Here is a 21221-nt window from a genome sequence, read left to right as displayed (position 1 = left end):
AAAGTCTTTTCGACACACCACAATGTGTGATTGTTGCAAGTTGCTCTGTTACTGTTTATTTTTGTAATAAGGTAATTTTATACTAAACACAGCCTCAAATGTTTCATTTCATAAAGTGAAGTTAACATTGCTAATAACCAGTTGATATATTTATTGTAAATAACAGTAACAGTATTTCTTATCAGACAATATAAATCAATGTGCTATATTTAAATAATTAAATGTTACTAAATATATCTCGAATAATTAATCTTACAATTTTTACGAATCAGGCTAAGTAATTAAATTAAAGACCAAATCGCTCAGACCGGATGTGTTTACTCGATTTTATTTTGTATTTTTGCGTGCATTTCCTGTCCTGACGTTGGAGGTGTCCTGAGCGCGGGGAGTTGAGGGTGCAGTTCCCGTCCTGACAGTGGAAGTGTCTTCTGAGCAGAGTCTGCACCGGAAGCGACCTCCACAGGTCTGCAGTCAGACTCTTGGAGACACATTTAGTCAAACGCAACTACAGTCTGTGCTTGCGCCAGCTAGGCGCTTCATCTTTGCTACCATCATAAAATCCGGTTTCCGGTTCCTTCAGTAAACCTACGGCAGCAACGGCGCTCACACAGAACTGTCTCCAGTCAGGCTGAAAACTACTCATCATGGAGACAACAGTTGATAAGCTTGAGGCGATGGTGAGCGATGTGGAAATAACTCCATGTTCTGTTTTCTGAACTTGATTGTATCCTTGTTAATTGATGAAAGAGGAAACCAGCTGCTCTTTAGTCATCGTAGAGTACAGGACACATTCCATGGCAGTCATGTGATCTTCTCTGTGTAACGTTATCAACACACCTCAAACTCCACAGCGCCATTCAGCAGGCCCATGGTGCCTGAAGAGAATACACCAGTTGTTCCAACCTCCTTTATAACGCTTCAGTTGTAAGGACAGTTCACTCCGTTTATAGCGAGCTTCCTACGGTCCTCAGCTTTAAAATGAACTTCATTAAACACGTACATGGCTTTGATTTACCTGTAATGTAGCATCATAACAATATTAGTTCTGCATGTGGCTCTACGACGGTATGAGAGAGGTCAGAGATTAGTTGCCATTGTCAGAAAGCTCAAATGTCTTTCCTCGCTGTTGTAGCCTTTTTTTTTTAAAAACTATCTGTTGTCCAAGACACGTTCTAATCAAATATACCGTAGCTGTACTCCTTGTTGGAACCAGGAGCGAGCTGCTTTAGATCCTAATAGCGTTATGTATCTGCTGGTTTGTAAATAGAGGAGCAGGTAGACATTCTTATCCTCAGGTTCTCTCAAAAGCTTTTTCAACAGTATCCCACTAACTGTGTCTGAGATTTGTACGCTTGATTCTAAGTAGAGTTTTAGTATGTACTGTGTTGACACTAGAAATGTGATCTATATTTGAGTCTGCTTTTGATGCACTGTTCTCTGACATGTAATGCACAAAGAAAATGGAAAATGATGGTTAAAATGTTAAATATAATATTGGTGGTGGTAAAACGGCTCCAAACAATACAAGATGTTCATGTCTGTTTGCTGCAGGATTTGAATTGAATTATGTTTGCGTAAAAAGTCAACAAAATGTGCAGTTCACTTAAATATTTGCATAGCAATGTAGAATGTAACCTAAACCAAGACAAGGTCCACTGTGTGTCCAATGCCCCACTACATTGTACCACCGTGGCCCTGCTACAAAACCATTGAAGTGGTCAGAAGTTAAAAGTGGAGGAAAAGTTTTCAGCTATTTGCAGGTGCTCTGACTTTGTTGCACTACTGTATCAGACAGCTAGCAGTGCAATAGTATTGTCAAAGCATCTGAAAACAGCAGTGACCAGCTGCACTAACTACATGGTAGGATCTGACAGGATGTGTGACACCACACTTGGGCTCAGTAGTTTAATCTAGTTGTTGAAAATGGATAGTGCACAAATTTAGTCACTAATAACAGAGACATGCATCATTGTGCTGGCTACTTACCTACTCTGTTTTTCCTGCACTTGTATGCTAAGACAATCAGACTTGTTTAAAACTTCTTAAAACAATAATTAATCAATAACCATTGTGAAGGAGATTCCAGACAGTTTACGAAAGTAGGCCTGGTTTAACCCTGTGGACATTTTTGGGCTTTTTCATTTTTTAATAATTTTGGCAAAAAGTGTGTATTTTTTGTGAAATTCAAAATTTTATGATTTGTCTTTTTTTTTAACTGTATATAAAAAATACTAAATTTTGGCACCTTTGTGGCAAAAATGGCCCCATTGAAACCCATTCTAACTTGTTTTTTTGATCCCACTGCCATTAGAACATAGAATCATGCATTACATGTTTGCATGCTTTCATTCTGAGGTCCTGGCTTCAAATTTATATTTTTTTATATTTACAATCATATTGACCCATTTCCTATATATGTCATAGGTGAAATACATACTATTTAATACATACTATTTCCTGGCCTCCTGTGGTGGCACTGTACTTGAACCCCAAATTGCTTCTTCTCATAGAGAAAGTGCTGCACATGAATCTTAAAAGGTTAAATTAATGAAAATTAATACATATTTGTATTCAGGACAGATGTTGGTTAAAAAAACAAAGCCATTAAAGGTGGAAAAAACTATTAACATATACTGTATAGTGCAGAGGTCTTCTACAGGGGGTCCGTGAAATTTTTGGTTGATTAGACAAATATTTATATTTTTTAATTAAAAAAAATTTTCCAACCAATTTTTTTCCCACAAATTTAAATGTCTTTAAATACACATTAACATGAATCCAACATATTGTAGTGAACGGATAAATGGAGGCAGAAGACGTTATCTTTCAGTCAGCAATGCACACATTCAGCGACACACAATAATAAAAACATGAATATATGAACCTGTGTATTATTTGAATAGCTTAGTATTGAATGCACAATAACAGGGTAGCTATGTTTATACATGGCACTAGGCCCAGTTGAATATAAAACACAATTTTATACAATATATATAGTAGGGGGTCCCTGCTCCATCTCTCCATCAGTTTGGGGGTCCTTGGCCTGAAAAACGTTGAAGACCCCTGGTATAGTGTATTACAGCAGTTTTAGAGAGTGGACATTTTTGTCCACGTAGGCGCTGAGAAGGTAGTGTTTTTTGAATGTGACACTACACAAAATATAATAATGCATACAAATCATGTTGTTGCTAATCAATGACATATGCCAGGCTGTATTAACCCTCCAATTTCTTGTGTTTTATAATTTTTTTTGTAAAAAACTGGAATCACATTTTCAAGACTGGCATTTAAAGGATTAAAATACTGAAAATTAATGAATATTTGGTATTTATGATCAGGCAGCCCTAAGGGTTAACAGCTAATCTCAATATCACTTTTAACTACCCTCTATAGAGTTTAATCCAAGCCTCCAGTTTCCTAAAACACCACTGTAAACAATGGCAATAGTTGGCACCTTCGCCTGTATTAAAGCTTAACCCATTTTAACCATGGATTCTCTGATAACTTATATTGTGTTTTTAATACTCTGGTTCACATCACAACATAACACATGGAACAAATAACATCTACTGTAGGTTTCAGGAAGGATGGCAGCATTTTCTTGGTGCTATTTACTTTAACAAACAGTATTTTAGGTTTTAGATTAATTTTGTGTACATGAGCTGCATTTATGAGTCATATGGGGTATTTATCCTCTATATTTATTTGGTACGAAAATAAATGTTTATAACACTGTCTATTAAAAGTATATATTAGGTTTAAATATGCTTTATGGAATAATACAACTGTATATTAAAACAGAATTTTAAATCATTTAATTAAGGTTGGATTTACAGTGTTATATACTGATTCTCTGATCAGATAGTTCCTGATTTTTATAACACATATTTAGACACAGATTGATACAGACACAGAGAGGAGCAGTAAATTACTGACAGAGTCAGTAAAAACCGTAAAACATACCTTTTTTTCCTGTCCAGGTTTGAATGAAAAGACCCCAAATGACAACTGTAAGCGGACTACTTGATCACTATAACCAAATTATTTATTTTGGTTATAGTGAAACAACAGAATTTTGATCGATATAAGCAGTTCATAACTATTTGTGATCACTATATCCGGTTTCCACTGTACTAGTAAAAAGTCCAGCACTATTTGAGCATATTGAATCATGTAAAGCTGAATGTCTTTGCAGTTTCTGAAGTCAGAGGCTGACCTGGAATACATTGAGAAACGGCTGAAGCTGGACTTCATCAACAGAACTGCAGAAAATGGATGTTCTGCTGAGGTAAATATTCAATAACCACCTACATTGATTATTCATGGTCAATATTTATGGCCAGTATTTGACTGCCATTGATATAGTCATGCAAACTGACAGTCACACAAGTCATTCCGGCAGGTTTTGCCGTTAGTCTACATGTTAAACAAGAGTCACTTCCCATTTCCCTCCCTAATCAAAAGTTTTAATTGAGTTTTGCAATTCATTAATAAACATAATGCAGCACACACACACAAAATATTTCAGTAAATAAATGGAGAACGGGAACTAGTAAAAAGGCAAAAAGACAAATAATATATTTTATCCTCTCAGAAAAAATAGTTACTCTCGCAGTGACCAAGGAAAACAAGTCAAAATTCTTGTTTGAATATAGGCTAAACCTGATGGCTAGAGAGTCTCCTAATTAGAGGCATGGACAGGATGAAACTGGCAATGGTTTAAAACCAATCTCCACTACTTTTGACTTGTTAGTATCATAAAAGGAGAAATAAAAGTGCATTCCCAAGCAAAATGAAAGTAAGGACCTAATTCCTTTTTACATTTTAAAGTACCTGTAAATTTGTTGGAGTATATTTCAATTCTGATTGTCTTCATCACTATCAATATTGGTTTTGCCATATTTTCCAACTTCTCTAAATTTCAGATCACACACACTTTGTTTTTGACCACAGTTCTGTTATATCAAAGCAGCTGAGGCTGGATGCTAGTCAGTCTGTACAGGCTATTGATTGATCCTGTTCCTGCAGGAGAACCCGGCATTGATGCTGGAGAACCTGAGGGCCCTCAAGGCCAAACACACAGCGTTGTGCTCTGACGTGAAGGAGATCACAGCTGCACAGAAAGAATCCATGGACTCCATCAAAAACAATCTTGGCAATGTCATGAAGCTGATCCAACATTTACAACAGACCACTGATGTGAAGGTACCCACACAAACAGCACATTCAATGTTCAAACAAAAACCTTATGTTCATAGGTGAAACACTGTTTCAGTTGGGAAAATGTGTCAAAATTATCACGAGGACTCAGTCTCATGGTCAAATCACAGATTACATGTTGCAATTTTGGTGAAACATCCCCTGGGAGCCAAAGTCCATAATGTTCCTGCCATATCCCTTGCTTACAATATTTGGCAAAACTATGTTTAGCTTACTGCAGTTGAGTTAATAGCAATTAAATGCAAGTCACAATCTTGTCTTTCATTTTTTTAACTCAGCTTGGGACCTGACAGATTTTAGTTAAAGGGGACATAGCATGCAAATTCCACTTTGTTAGTGCTTCTACAGGTTAATGTGGGTATCTGGCATGTCTACCAACCCAAAAACTCTGGGGAAAAAACACTCGCGCGTTTTGTTATAGTTCCTCTAAGTCAGAAACGTCATGCTTGAGCGACTCGATTGCGCTTCCTGGGTATTGTTTCGTAACAAGGAACTGGAAGTCTCCCTACATGGTCTTGGCCCGTCCCCCTGTCCCCCCGTCCCCCCACACTCGTTACTTCCGGGTTTACACCGGAGGCAGCGAGGCTGCGAGGCAGCGCAGCGCCGTTCCCAAGCACGCAGCCGCCTGGCTGTTCACACGGGACGAGCATTTCTCCGCTGGTCAGCCCGCGATTCACTCACATGTGGCATTTGTCTGGATCGTTGGGACTGGGAGGCTGCAGCAGCTGCTCGGGAGCGACCGCTCGCTCTCCCGTGCGTGAGCTGGAATTTGTGTCAGCGCCACACAGCCGGCAGTGTGGAGGACTTCCGCAGTGTTCAGCGCTACTGTAACCCCCGAACCCCGACATTCAACGGGTACAACAACAAGCGGAGAAAGCAGAATCGCGGGCTGACCTTATATATACAGTCTATGGGGCTGACCAGCGGAGAAATGCTTGTCCCGTGTGAACAGCCAGGCGGCTGCACGCAGACAGAGCTGCGCTGCCTCGCAGCGGTCTTCCACACAGCTGTGTGGAAGACTTCCGCAGTGTTCAGCTCTACTGTACGCCGGGTTACAGTAGTTACGCCGGGTTACAGTAGTTACGCCGGGTACAGTAGTTACGCCGGGGTACACCGGACGCGGAAGCGCAGCTGCGAGGCAGCGCAGCGCCGTTCTCCAGCACGCAGCCGCCTGGCTGTTCACACGGGACGTGCATTTCTCCGCTGGTCAGCCCCATTGACTGTATATATAAGGTCAGCCCGCGATTCTGCTTTCTCCGCTTGTTGTTGTACCGATGAATGTCGTGGTTCGGGGTAAATGATGGTCTTCATGGCCCCCACCCCTCTCTTTCTCTCTCTGTCTGTCTGCTTGTGTGCTTGTAGTGGATGGGCAGAGGGGACATTTAATTATGTGATTGGGAAAATTAAAACTCCAGGACAACAAGGGGAATACAAAGTATGGGATGCATATTTGATAATTTATATCATATAAAATATGTAATTTATATCGTTTAAAATCAAGGGGGGAGAGGGGAGCTGGCTCATTAGCATTTAAAGGAACAGGCAGTCAAAACAGGTCGCTCTGTGGAGGGCTGTTTTATACAGGGTAAAAAGGGTGCTGTTTTAAATGATCCTTGTGGTATTTTGACCAAAGTATGTTACAGACATTTCATTAAGACCCCAAGGAACCATATCAACTTGTGGTAAAATGGGCATGCTATGTCCCCTTTAAACAGGCCTCCACAACAGCAACACAGTTTTCAGTTCCGACGTAAACACATCATGGTGGTATGGACCGGCGCGGATGTATGACGTCATGAGGGCGACCAGGCACGCTGTGTTTATCAGACGTTTTATCGGCTATAATTTCCGTTTCCGATAAATAAATATTAATATAAAATTCCCATTATTAATATATATATTTCGCATCCCTAATTATATTTGCATAAAGATGTGTTCAGGGCAGGATCTTTATCACACATAAGAAGTTTGAAAGTGATTAGAGCAAAAACATCAATGTTACAGCTACTTGAGTTTGCATGGGTAGACATCTACATTCCCCGCCAGGCCATGGACACGCCCCCTGATGAAAACTCACAGGTTTCATTGTATGGCATCACCAACTCCTATACACAATTACACATGCATCGGTAAACAAGCTAGCCCGGGACACCAAAATGTAAAACATGACATTTCCTGTTACAGATATGGGGCGCCCTAAAATTATTATCAAATATTATCATATCGATCCGTTCAGGGCAGGACTTCTGTCATAATTGTTAAGTTGGAGGCAGATTGGACAATTTACATGGACGTTATCAGAACTGGCTAAATGTAAAACACGACATTTCCTGATAGAGCTAGGGGGCGCTATGGCTATGACACATAGACAATTGGATGTGTTCATTTCAGGACTCTGACCAAGTGTGAGAAATTTGGGGCAGATTGGACAATACACAGCGGAGTTACAAAAATGTCTGTTACATGGCGAATCCTTGACGCCACGCCACAGAAACGCCATTCAACGAAAACTCAGTTTTCACAAGCCTTCATCATCATTGTCTTGACGCCACTTGGAGGATTACCTCAACTCTGTTTTCATGGCGCCACGCCACGGTCACATGTTATGACGAAAACTTTAACTTTTTATCTACATTAGGTTAAGATACTAACTGAATTTGAAGTTGATCTGATGAAAGCTGTAGGATTCAAAATGGCTGTGGTTGCGCCGCGGTTATGCTGTGTGTCGCGGTTGTCTGTTCACACTGGCTGCAGTTCCACTGTGGAGCTGCGACAGCCAGCGTGTTGTTTTAACAAAGGGTTTACATTGAAAATGGCTATAAGTGTGTTTGTGTGTGTGAGAGGGACCGAGAGAGACTACTGCCCATCACCTCAAGTTGTTCTTCAGGTCTTCTAATATAACTACAGCCTTTCTGAGGTTTGTGGTGTGATTAATGTATTCCTTGAATAAAAGCAGTCCCATGTACTCAAATAAATACCAGTACTATACAGTGACACTATACAAACCAATAATGACCCTTTGATTGAGTGGAGGCAGGGCTGGCTTGGGGCCTGTGAGTGTAAACTCCACTCTGAGACTGAAAGGGGGGAGATGAGAGAGGTGGTATGACTCGATCAAATACACAGAGACAGAGCAGCTAAACGTCAGGCATGACCAAGGAAAGTTTTTAGTCGCACTAAAGTGGAAATACTGTCCTGAGCTCCATAAATCCACCCAGTATGGTCCACTACTTTGCTGACAGCTTTCTCCAAAATGTATTGTTACTATACCATGCTATGAATTTTATTATTCAATATTTTATTTTATTATTATTATTATTATTATTATTGTCTTGTTCTGCTTACGTTCTGCCTCTCTTCTCATTATTATGCGAACACAGCCTGCACCCAGTTCAACCCCCGGCTTTAGAGATATGCTGTCATGTTACTGCAGGTCACAAAGAAACAAACGGTGGCTTCATTGCTGCTCTAAAAATGTTGAATTTTTTACCTTTTACATCATTTGTGTATATATATATATATATATAATAATAATGGGCAAACCGTTTCAAAAGAGACATGTAGAATAAAGTGATTTTGATGACATATCACAATTTCCAACTTATAATATACTGGCACAAGCGTATGTCACATATCAGGGACGGGCAGAGACATTTTGGGGGGCAGGGGCTCAAGTGAGACACTCACACACACATTAGACTGCATCCGGTTACTGTTGACTGTGTCTTTGTTAATGTGCTGCAGGTTGAGCCACTGACGAAGTCAGAGCAAGAGGCGGCAGAGATCCTGGCTTCAGCTTTAAGTCAGACCACTACAGAAGTAAGTATGGAAAAGTCATTATCAGTGCAAAACATCTGTGCACCTTTGACAATGGATTTTGTACTTATTGAAAGGACTTTGTAGATGTAAAAAATAGTCACACTTGTAAATTCGTATTCACAGAGAAAAATGAAAAAATACATTGTCTCCCACAAATACAACACAAAAATTACACATTCTCAAATTTGTCATTACAGGTTAACAAATCACATATTAAGAAACTCCTTCTCTCATGTTTTTTTCTCTTTCTTTTCCAGCAGAAGTTCAGCGTGCCTTCACTTTTGCACCAAGGTTCTCAGTGAAAGTGGAACAAACTGATTTGTTTATCTGTAGAGCCTGGAGTAGGCTTTGTTGATTTGTAGATCACACATTAAATGAAATCTCAATAAAAAAAGTGTTTCTTTGAGTTTTAAAAGTGGTTGGCAAACCAGCTTCTCCAGAAATGATCCAAAGCCGATGTATGTGAAATCACACATTTTCAGAGTTTCTCCTACCATCCCCCTGGTAAAATGGCCGTAGAATGTCCAAGTAAGCCCATGTGAGAAAACAGCCGGATGGTCAGAAGAATTCACAGCAAGCAAGTGGGCATAACATCCTAACACATGACAGACGCAAGCCTGAAAAATATAAACCAAAAAGAATACAAATGGAGAGCTGTTGGTGAATGTGAATGTGCTCCAAAAAAAACAGGTGAGCTATACACTCACCGGCCACTTTATTAGGCACACCTGTTCAATTGCTTGTTAACACAAATAGCTAATCAGCCAATCACATGGCAGCAACTCAATGCATTTAGGCATCTAGACGTGGTGAAGACGACTTGCTGAAGTTCAAACCGAGCATCAGAATGGGGAAGAAAGGGGATTTAAGTGACTTTGAACATGGCATGGTTGTTGGTGCCAGACGGGCTGGTCTGAGTATTTCAAAAACTGCTGAACTACTGGGATTTTCACGCACAACCATCTATAGGGTTTACAGAGAATGGTCCGAAAAAGAGAAAATATCCGGTTGTGTGGACGAAAATGCCTTGTTGAGGTCAGAGGTCAGAGGAGAATGGGCAGAGTTGTTCGAGATGATAGAAAGGCAACAGTAACTAAAATAACCACTTGTTACAACCAAGGTATGCAGAATACCATCTCTGAACGCACAACACGTCGAACCCTTGAAGCAGATGGGCTACAGCAGCAGAAGACCACACTGGGTGCCACTCCTGTCAGCTAAGAACAGGAAACTGAGGCTACAATTCGCACAGGCTCACCAAAATTGGACAATCGAAGATTGGAAAAATGTTGCCTGGTCTGATGAGTCTCGATTTCAGCTGTGACATTCAGATGGTAGGGTCAGAATTGAGCGTAAACAACATGAAAGCATGGATCCATCCTGCCTTGTATCAACGGTTCAGGCTGGTGGTGTAATGGTGTGGGGGATATTTTCTTGGCACACTTTGGGCCCCTTAGTACCAATTGAGCATCGTTTAAACGCCACGCCTTGTTGAATCTATGCTACGAAGAATTAAGGCAGTTCTGAAGGCAAAAGGGGGTCCAACCCGGTACTAGCAAGGTGTACCTAATAAAGTGGCCGGTGAGTGTATATGGAAAGCTTCCAATACTGAATGAGAGGAATTGCACATATTCAATTAAATTAACAAGGCATCTTCCAGTACAGCACATGTTTTACGAATGTGACTCCTGCACTTGCACAAAGACTTTTGCCAAGCCCTGATGTTTAGGTCACAAAAACCTAGAGCTTCTGGGAAGGGGGAAGCCTGTTCAGACAGCTTGTACTTATTCTCTTCATCAATCATGGGTGTTTTTAGATGCAATCTGCAATAAACCAATCAGATTACCATTTTCCATTCCCTTTGAAATTCAGGTGTGCTAGCACCTTGGCAGATTTGGCTTCATGCAAGAACCATCTGACAAACCATTTTGTTCTCAAGTTGTACATACAAGGAGGCCGCGTATATCTCACCTGGTAGAGCTGCCGCCCCATCGAGGATAGGCCTCAACCGTAGCGGCCCGGGTTCCAGTCCGACCCGCGGCCCTGTGCTGCATGTCTTCCCCTTCACAGCGTACTCTCTCTCTGTCCTCTCCCAATAATATAATAAAAATAAAAATTGTACATACAAGAAAATTAGAATAACTTGTCACAGCCACTAATTTTCTCTTTTTTTTATTTTCTTTAAGGTATGAACAGAATTCAGAGATCTGCTCTCGGCATCACGAGAATAAAGTGTTGTTATTGAAATCAAGTTGTATATTTTAGATTTAAGTAATTATAAACAAATATATAAATTACATCTCATAATTCTGACATTATTCTGTTCAAACTCTGCAGTTTGGTTTATAATATAATTTGTCATTTATTAATGTAGCCTACCTGCTAAATGTTGCAATGTCCATGTAATTGTTGCCATGTGTATTTTCAAATCATTTACTTCAAATTCACTATTTTCTCCAGGCCCACCTCGAAAACTCATAGACAAGACAGGAGTGCTCATACAAGAAGCATCATATGCACACACCTACCATGGCACAGTTGGTGTTGTGAAGGTGGATGAGCTTTGACACAGCTAGTGGCTGTTCTACATGCCAGAGACAGCATGTTGTATTGTTTTAACATGCTGTATATCGTATAACATTACAATTGATAAGGGTGTTTATTTGCCCGATCCAGCACCAGCAGAAAACATGCCAGTGCAAAATCACCCCTGAGCCGGTAACAGCCAGTGGCTGGAGGCATTGGGTTTTCCGGTTGTCTGTCTGTTGTCTGTCTGAATGTGAAATCTCAACAATGCCCTGAGGTAATATCTTCAAATTCGGTACAAATATTCAGTTGGACTCAAAGATGACCGGAATAGAATTTGGTGGTCTAAGTTCAAGGTCACTGTTGCCCCACAAAGCAAATATTTTGCCTTGTGAATGCAATATCTCCGGAATGCCTTGAGGGAATTCTTTCACATTTGGCACAAACATTCACTTTAACTTAGCCAAGGGTCAAAGGTCCAGATCATGGTGGCCTCGCAAAGTATGTTTATGTTATTCTTTAACCTGTTATCTTAAGATCAGCCTGAGGGAATGTCTTAAAATTTGGTATGTTGTTCACCTTGGACTCAACGATAAACTGATTACATGTTGTTGCCTGCAGGCCAAAGGTCACAGTGACCTCATGTTCCTTTCAATGTGATGTATAGGACTCCCTGTTAGAAATTTCAATTACATCTGGCACAATTCACTTGGACTCATGGATGACCTGATTACAATTTGGTGGTCAAAGGTCACTCTGACCTCAAACACATTTTGCCTTATGAATGTAACATCTCAAAGGAACTCTTACAAATTTGGGACACATTTTCCCTGGGACTCACTAATTCAATTTCAGTTGTAAAAGGTCAAAACAATTTTTGGCCACTTGCATGTGATATTCCAAGACTGCCTGAAGGAATTCATTCAACTTTTGATCAGTAACAGCTATAAGATGAAGTGATTACATTACTCCAAAGGTCACGGTGACTTTATACGAATCTGGTATATTATATGAACAAGTATGTACCTGGAAACTGCACTGGTTGGCAGAGGCATCCAACTGCAGTGGGGTAATTCTAGTTTCATCCACATTATTGACCGTTTTTACCATGACCTCCAGCCATCGATCACTGTGGCAAGACACACTTTTAGACCATTTTCATCAATTTCTCCTTTATTTCAGCGACAGTGTGACTCACAGGTAACACAGCTTTAACTTCACTACGCATGTGTTGGCATGTACAGACTACACTTTCTCAGAAATGGACTTTTACCCACATTTTACTAAATTTTAGCCACATTTTTAAGCTACAGATCTGAATTATTAGGTGTTTTTAATAATAACCTTAAACTGGATTTGGGATTTCAGTTTTGGGAATTGGGATCATCTGACCTTCATCTAGCTCCAAATTCAGCCCAACACTTGAATTTACCTAAAACTTTTGTCATCATCAAAACTAATCACATTGTGTTTGTGGTTTAGCAGTACGCTGTTACCATAGAGGAACACAGATAGTTTGCAGTTGGTGCACCACCATTTACCCCAGGCCTGTGTGCCATGTTTTTTTTTTTTTATATATTTGAAAACTATGAGCATACTTGAATTATAGTCTACACATGCACTCGATTTCTGAAATTGACTCACTCACTGATAATGAATTTAGAATTTCTCCCCAAAGCACTTGGCCATTAGATTGTCTGTGTATGATGGTGATGTGTTTAGTATTTACTTGATTCTAACAATGATAAAACATAAATAAAATAAACCACACACACAACCAAATCAATAAATAAAATAGACTCTCTGGGTCTGGGATAGTAAGAGCTTTGATTGGTCCGCTTTGTAGCATCGCACTACTGACAGACAGTATTTCCGTAATGTTCTGCTTCGCCTCACTGGTTTAATGGTTATACAGACCATCTCCTCCGACCCCTCTCTTTCTTTTCTGCATTGCTGCTCTTTAAGAAAACATTCCATCTTTTTCATGTTGCTTTCACTTCATCTCATTCTTACATGTGTAAGTGTAAACTCTGCATCGCTCCCAGACACAGAGGAGAGAAGCGGCAACTTGCTTAAAGGGGACATAGCATGCAAATTCCACTTTGTTAGTGCTTCTACAGGTTAATGTGGGTATCTGGCATGTCTACCAACCCAAAAACTCTGGGGAAAAAACACTCCCGCGTTTTGTTATAGTTCCTCTAAGTCAGAAACGTCATGCTTGAGCGACTCGATTGAGCTTCCTGGGTTTTGTGTCGTAACAAGGTACTGGAAGTCTCCCTACATGGTCTTGGCCCCCGTCCCCCCCCGTCCCCCCACACTCGTTACGCCGGGTTTACACCGGAGGCAGCGAGGCTGCGAGGCAGCGCAGCGCCGTTCCCAAGCACGCAGCCGCCTGGCTGTTCACACGGGACGAGCATTTCTCCGCTGGTCAGCCCGCGATTCACTCACATGTGGCATTTGTCTGGATCGTTGGGACTGGGAGGCTGCAGCAGCTGCTCGGGCGCGACCGCTCGCTCTCCCGTGCGTGAGCTGGAATTTGTGTCAGCGCCACACAGCCAGCAGTGTGGAAGACTTCCGCAGTGTTCAGCACTACTGTACGCCGGGTTAACACCGGACGCGGAAGCGCCGCAGCGAGGCAGCACAGCGCCGTTCTCAAGCGCGCAGCCGCCTGGCTGTTCACACGGGACGTGCATTTCTCCGCGCTGGTCCGCCTCATAGACTGTATATATAAGGTCAGCCCGCGATTCTGCTTTCTCCGCTTGTTGTTGTACCCGTTGAATGTCGGGGTTCGGGGGTAAATGATGGTCTTCATAGCCCCCCCACCTCTCTTTCTCTCTCTGTCTGTCTGCTTGTGTGCTTGTAGTGGATGGGCAGAGGGGGACATTTAATTATGTGATTGGGAAAATTAAAACTCCAGGACAACAGAAAGGGAATACAAAGTATGGGATGCATATTTGATAATTTATATCATATAAAATATGTAATTTATATCGTTTAAAATCATGGGGGGAGAGGGGGGAGGGGGGAGCTGGCTCATTAGCATTTAAAGGAACAGGCACTCAAAACAGGTCACTCTGTGGAGGGCTGTTTTAGACAGGGTAAAAAGGGTGCTGTTTTATATGATCCTTGTGGTATTTTGACCAAAGTATGTTACAGACATTTCATTAAGACCCCAAGGAACCATATCAACTTGTGGTAAAATGGGCATGCTATGTCCCCTTTAATCCTTGTGTTGTCCCTGCTTCCCCCGGCTGTTGGCCCCCTCACATAGCCCACCCCATATTAGGACGCACACATAGGGCAATAGACAAGTGAGCAGCCCTTGCAGATGTATTTGTTACACCCGCGGCACACGGTGTGGCTCGTCTCGTGCGTCTCGTCTCGCAGTCGTCGAAGCGCAGCAGTCTGGAGTACATGTGGAAGAGTTTTAGGGGCATCGTGGCATGAAATATCGCCCGGCCGCTCTCGGCGTCCCACAGGCTGGCGGCGGCCTCGCCCCGGCACCTGTACACGCCCGCTAAGATCAGCAGCCCTACGTAGGCGCGCAGGTCGGTCTCGTCCATCCCTTTCCATTCGTCGCCGTATTTTCGACGACCCTCCCGATTCGTCATCTCCAGGATGATGTTCTCTACCGTCGGCGTGATGAACAGGCGGAACGTCGAGGCTAGGTCACCGGTGGGGGACGTTTCATGGATCGTGGGGCCCGGGGGGACCCCGCTTTGAGCCGCAGCAGAGGAGGAGGAAGAGGAGGAGGAAGAGGAGGAGGAGGAGCAGTGGCCCTCCTCTCGGCCTTACGCCCTCGAGGACCATGTTATTACCCCGTTTCTTGACGGGAAGGTCTCTCTTTCCACGAGTCCGGTGGTGGTGGTGTCGCCGTGGTCTTGTCCTTCTTCTTCTTCTTCTTCCAAGGATGACGAATCTGCAGAAGCATCACCCACTGGGTCGTAGTCTTCGTCGCCGTCGTCCTCTCTGTCTTCTTCTCGGTCTGCTTTTCTGTCTGCTTCTCGGTCTGCTTCTCCATCTCCTTGTCCGTCCGCTTCTCGGTCTGGCTCTTTCGCGTCCTCTTCGGGTTCAGAGGATGGTTGCAGGGAGAATAGCTGTTGGAGAACCTGTTCTCTGGTGAAACGCTCCTGACGTGACATCGTGCCATGGTCCGGGAGGGTGGCACACGGAGAATGGCCCACCGGCTTCTCTGTGGGTCTAATGTACCCCCCTAGATTACAATTGGAATCAGGTGTGGGTCTAAATGACCCCACAGAGCACCACAGCGCCCTCTCTGGGGGTCTAAATGACCCCCCTGGAGAATCGAGAATGACAATCTATTGGTCTCAATTACCCCAGGAGAATTGGATAATGACAATCCTTGGGTCACCCTAACCCTAACCCTGACCGGCCAGGGCTTGCAGATGATCGCACGCACGCACGCACACACACACACACACAGACACACATACACTCTGGGTCAATCCGACCCAGGAACAACACGAGGGTTAATATGATGTGCTATAACCCCACAGCTGAATATGTGCCATGGGAAGATTTTTTCTTGTAATATCAAATACCCTTTCTAGACAGAAAGTCAGAGCTGACAAATGAAATAAAGGCCTAAAAGGAAGCAGTCCACCAAGCATTGCCTATCTTATCCACAAAGCTTGACTTAGTCAAGCATCAAACCCTACAGCCTATACAATACTGAGCAGCAGATTGTCCAACATTACATGATGACAGGGTGGTTCAATATGCAGTTACTACTTCACTTACTACACCTCCAGACATTACCATACAATGTCAGAACAACTGATGTTGTGCAATGACAGAATAGTATTGCCAGAAAAGATGAGGCCTGAAATATTGCAGGACACAAAGTATGTATTGAGTATTGTGAAGTGTAGAAAACTTGCTAGGTGTAGTATGTGACATGAGATATGCAGAGACATTCAACAAATATTCAGTAAATGAACTGAATAAACAACACTACTTGATCGTTCTTCAAGGTATTAAAGAAATGGCCTACCTCAGAGATGTGTCAGGTGAAACCACTAGAGGTAAACTGAAGAACATCTTTACCAGATGGGGTTTGCTCAAATGAATACTAATGCCTTTGTTGTACTTTTTCTGTGCTTAAGCAATTTTCACATTTGCAATTCTGTTTTGTCTATCGGATTGAAGGTCATCCCTGGGATCCTTCCTTTCTGTTCAGTCCCTAGCAGTCACCAATTCTTGGGCAGAGCTTTCATCCAAATTTCTCAGGAGTATGATTTCAGACATATCACAACCAGCCCTCATGCTCAAGCCCATTGAGAGAGAAAGAGAGCTGTCCAGACAGCCAGAATAATTCTAACAGACCGAAACCTTCTTCAGTGCTGCCGTCCCGATAAGGCTACACGCCTCTGCAGTGACCCGGGTTCGATTCCGCATGTTGTCCCCCACTCTCTTTTCCCCCCTTTCACCGCTTGCTCTCTCTGTCCTATCGCAATAAAGGCCAAAAACCCCAAAAATATAATTTAACAAAAAAGAGCTGTGGGCATGCCTATAACAGCAGACATTATTTCTGAACCTCTGCCAGAACTGAAGTCTGGAATCAGCGTTGCTGTGATGCTGGCCAACAAACGAGGATGGACAAAAACTGCTACTGTCATTAAAGATTGGGACTCATCAAGGTCATACTTACTGTTGTCCAGAGGGATGGAGGAGAACTATGCAAGAATCGCCATCTGAGACCCCTCCTGGATGTTCCAGAGGCCTCTGAGACAAGTGGAGAGGGACACTTTGAGTGTGATGGAGAGTTGAACCCACCTGCTCCCGAATCCACTTCCTGTTAAACTTTCAGTTACTGCGCCACAGACTCTGACTCCAGTACATATGACCTCCACAGGCAGGCTTGTGAAGCCACTGGACAAATATGGAGAGGATGCGAAGTAGTTAGGATGGTTGTTTAATAAATGTATGTTTATGGACAAAGCTCTCTCTGATAAATTTACAGCAACTTGCTCTTTATGTTTTGCCTAATTTGATTTATTACATTGATCGACTACAGCTTGTAGAAAATTCAGCAGCCAGGGTTTTAACGAGAAATAGGGGGAAAAATCACATTCCTCCGGTTTTAGTGTCTTTACACTGGCTTCCAGTAACACTGAGGATTAATTTTTAAATGATTTCACTTGTTTCTAAGTCTCTTAATGGTACACCACCCTCATACATCTCTGACTGTTTATCGGAATATGTTCCAAACCTTTCCCTCAGGTCTTCTACTGCGGGCTTGCTCAATATCCCAAAAATGAACATTAAAAGTTTGGGGAAGCAGCTTTCTGTTGCTATGCACGAAAGGTTTGGAACAAACTCCCACCACACAGACAAGCTACTTCTGTTGATTGTTTTAAGAAACAACTTAACACCTATTTCTATGATCTTGATTTTAATTAATTTTATCTTCTTTTTTTCAACACCATTGTCTTTATTCTTATTTTTGTAAACATATTTTATACCTTTTGCTAGTTTTATGATTTTTTTTATCGTAAGTCTTTGTTTTATTGCTAACGTGTTCTTATTGGTCTCTTATTTCATGTCTTTGATTTCGATTTTGTAGTACGTATAGTAATATATACTGTATATATACTGTATATAGGGTTGTCATGATCTTTGCTGCCTCTGGTCCTATTCTCTGTGCTGGTGCTGGTGCTGGTGCTGGTACTGGTGCTGGTGCTGGTACTGGTACTGGTGCTGGTGCTGGCAACTGCAATAGGGCCGCTGTCACCTGACTCTCTCCCTGGATCTGACCCTTTCACCATTCTCGGTGACCTGAACAGTCTGTCTCCTAGAATATAAATTAGGTGTTTTCCATATTGATAACTACACAGTTCAAAACAACAACAATACTAATGTCTTTACTTTTTACAAGTTTAAATACGAGAGGGCTTTACATCATAACTCTGAGACAAAAACTAACAAACTTACCTGAGACTCCATGCCTCAGTCTGACTGTCCCTGCCTGTCTGTGCTCAGCTCCTCTCTCTGAGTTGCCTTTGTCTGATGACACATTCGTGAAACATTTCCATAAGCACTTTATTACTTTCTTATATCAACTTGCATTGATTGCATTTCTTATATCAACTTGCAACCTGCTGTGACGTTTTTTTTACAGTAGCAGTATATTAGACTAGCAGTAGAGACGCAGCACCCATTAACTGCGCTAAAGCAAATAATATGCCTGATTAGATTTTGTTTTCCTGAAAAAGCAGATCTCTGATATTTGTCAATGTGTAAAAGTCCACAAAATTATGAAGCCTTCCAGACACTGAACATATGTCCCTGTCCCCCGTGAAATCCGCCCCTGGCTGCAGAGTTACAAGTGTCTACTGGAACTCATAAAAGACCTTTGTTATTTTTCATCTTTTTCTGAGTTGATGGCTGTGACACATGGGCTCAAAACAACGACCAATTTGTGTTGATAATATAACAAATGCAGTGCTCAAACGTATCAATAGTTTGCTGATGTATTGGTTACTTCCATGGGCTAGTTTTGTTCATCATAATTACGTTTGTGAGTTTAAAAGCGAGGAAGATTGGAGAAGGGATTTCTCTGATCCATTTTTTTTCTTCCAGTTGCGTTGGCTTGAGGAAGAGGGGGGGGAAAGGGGGAAGAGCGGGGGGGACATTCTTCTCATTCTGCAGACCAGGCAGGGGGAACTTCCTGCCATTTCTCCCACACCGCTTCCTCTTTACAGTGTAGCATGAAACTTGCGGGGAAAGACGAAGTCTTTGTGGCAGCGAAGAGGTTCCCTTTCCGGGAAAAAAGGATTCGAACTCGCAGCGAAAGCCAAAAGTGAGCAGCAGCAGAGAATTGGGTTGGTGTAAAAGGAGGTTCAGTGCAGCCGAAGGAGTCGCTTCAGTTCGCTTCGGAGTAAATAAGAGTAAACGATGTTTCCTCGAGCTGACTGTCCAAGAAAGTGAACGGAAGGGGCTCTGCAGAAAGGTAAAACTGCGTTTATGGAGTAAAGAAGATAGAAAGTTGATTAAACTCTGTGTCTTTTCCCCCACTTTCGCTCGTTCAAGTTTTATAGTGAACCAGTTGAAGGATTACAAATGGCTGTCAGATAGAAACCGTTGAAAACCTGGTCATTTTTCTTTGTTGATCATGAAGGCAGTCAAACGTCTGTTATAGACCCAGAGAGGGTTTCCATCTTTTATTCTGTTTCCACTCTCTCACTCTCTCTTTCACTCGCTTCTATGATTCTTGACTTTGAAGTATTTCCTGCTGATAGCCTCCCAGTAAGTGAAGCTTGAATAATGTGTAGTGTGTGTGGCTGTATCTTTACCTGCATCCCTGCCTGTGTTACCACAACTCCTTGCGTTAGCTGCTTCTCAGCCTCAGCGTTATATTTTCCAGTGAGGGGCCACACAAGGGGCCCTTGTTGTGGTTCAAGGGGCTCCTCAAGGACATGGAAAAACATAGATGTTGTTTCGTCAATGGTGCTGCATACACAATATTTTACTGAGAACATTCACGTGCATGCATAATCTGCTTATCTTGAGATTTTTATCACAGTTCACGCACTTCGCAGTAATATGATTTTGTCCCAAAGGCGGTTTAACAAAGCTTTGGTGTGTAGGCACTGCAGCTTGGTTTGTTAATGTGACATCCAGGATACTTCCTCGGGTGACCTTTGACCTGTAAAAACATCCATATCGATGGTAGCATAGATTGTTTATTAATATTATTCATGGTTATAATAGAACTGTTATATTATAATATGTATAAGTTTATAACGTGTAGATAATATATTGCATTTAACCTTCGGCCATATGACATTACAGCGGAAAAATTATGTATGTCTGTGTTGAACCAGTGTGTGAGTGGCAGCTTGCAGTTCATCTATTTTGTAAGAGTTCGAAGTGTGGCACATGACCTAAAACACAAAGTTGTTACACTCTAGGGTGAGAAATAATTGTGATTTTTGCAGGTCATTGCTGGGGATTCTGCATGTTCTCGCTTATCAGCCACACTTAGCATCGAAATGACATCACTAGTGTCCATTTTCCTAAGTTTACCATAAGTTTTTGCCAATGTGGATAGCTGAGTTAGCTCTAATGCTAGTGAGCCTCTCTGTTAGCATAGTTACAACTGACAGATGTGTATTTGGGGTATCTCCAGCGGTCATCTTATCTCCTGCCAAAGCCAAAAGAAGTTTTCCACAAGAGTTTGTTGTTTTTAGGCACTTTCTAGACCCTCTGGCTGTTAAGTAGCAAATTTGTCCAGAAAAATGTATTATAACCCTTATTTTGAAGAACAGGGTTCAGGTAACTTTATGAGATTGATTTGTAATACCTGGATATATTTTGACCATTGTGCCATTGGGAGCATGTGTCATCTTGAGCAAGCTCCGTTATGTTACAGTCCTGCTTTTAATTAGTCAGATTCAAAAACTGTAAAAGCTTATTCCTCATCATTGGTGACATTTGGTACACTTCACCTTCATTTGCAGATATTCTAGCCCTAAAACCTGCCATATCAAAGAAAATACTGTAAGCTGATAGCCAGATCACATCATCATTGTTTGATGTTTATTCACAGTTGCAGTAAGACAGTAACATCACAAAGTCAAACTGAACAATGCCTACTATTACTACTTGCTTCCAACATACTGTACATAGTAAAA

The 21221-nt window shown here is 41.9% G+C and overlaps 2 protein-coding genes across 4 annotated transcripts in view; both read left to right on the top strand.

Annotated features, from left to right (window-relative positions):
- Window positions 1-339: 339 nt before the first annotated feature.
- Window positions 340-9433, top strand: ska2 (spindle and kinetochore associated complex subunit 2). 3 transcript variants are annotated; one of them, XM_035179333.2, is made up of 5 exons: window positions 340-677; window positions 4196-4288; window positions 5029-5205; window positions 8965-9039; window positions 9300-9433. In XM_035179333.2, exons 1-5 carry the CDS (start codon window positions 645-647, stop codon window positions 9339-9341), a joined length of 420 nt encoding a protein of 139 aa, XP_035035224.1. In that variant the 5' UTR covers window positions 340-644; the 3' UTR covers window positions 9342-9433. The 3 variants fall into 3 exon arrangements, with proteins under 3 accessions (XP_035035224.1, XP_035035223.1, XP_035035225.1); XM_035179332.2 differs by having other exon boundaries at window positions 9297-9433; XM_035179334.2 differs by having other exon boundaries at window positions 4180-4288; window positions 9297-9433.
- A 9811-nt stretch (window positions 9434-19244) lies between these two features.
- Window positions 19245-21221, top strand: part of amot (angiomotin) — a 30805-nt gene continuing 28828 nt past the window's right edge. The window contains exon 1 of the mRNA XM_035178304.1: window positions 19245-19537. The gene's annotated coding sequence lies outside the window, so the exon portion shown is untranslated. The remainder of the gene's footprint in view (window positions 19538-21221) is intronic.

This window comes from Hippoglossus stenolepis, chromosome 15 (assembly GCF_022539355.2).
Source record: "Hippoglossus stenolepis isolate QCI-W04-F060 chromosome 15, HSTE1.2, whole genome shotgun sequence".
NCBI lineage: Eukaryota > Metazoa > Chordata > Actinopteri > Pleuronectiformes > Pleuronectidae > Hippoglossus > Hippoglossus stenolepis.
The sequence above is the reverse complement of the archived record's forward strand: the minus strand, read 5'-3'. Positions and strand labels throughout refer to the sequence as shown.

What these genes read in the sequence shown, in the direction of transcription:
- ska2 (XM_035179332.2), top strand. Translation starts at nt 645, where the DNA reads ATGGAGACAACAGTTGATAAGCTTGAGGCGATG. An exon ending in TTGATAAGCTTGAGGCGATG is followed by an intron (nt 678 to 4,195) that starts GTGAGCGATGTG and finishes ATGTCTTTGCAG; the next exon opens with TTTCTGAAGTCAGAGGCTGA. An exon ending in TAAGTCAGACCACTACAGAA is followed by an intron (nt 9,040 to 9,296) that starts GTAAGTATGGAA and finishes TTTCTTTTCCAG; the next exon opens with CAGAAGTTCAGCGTGCCTTC.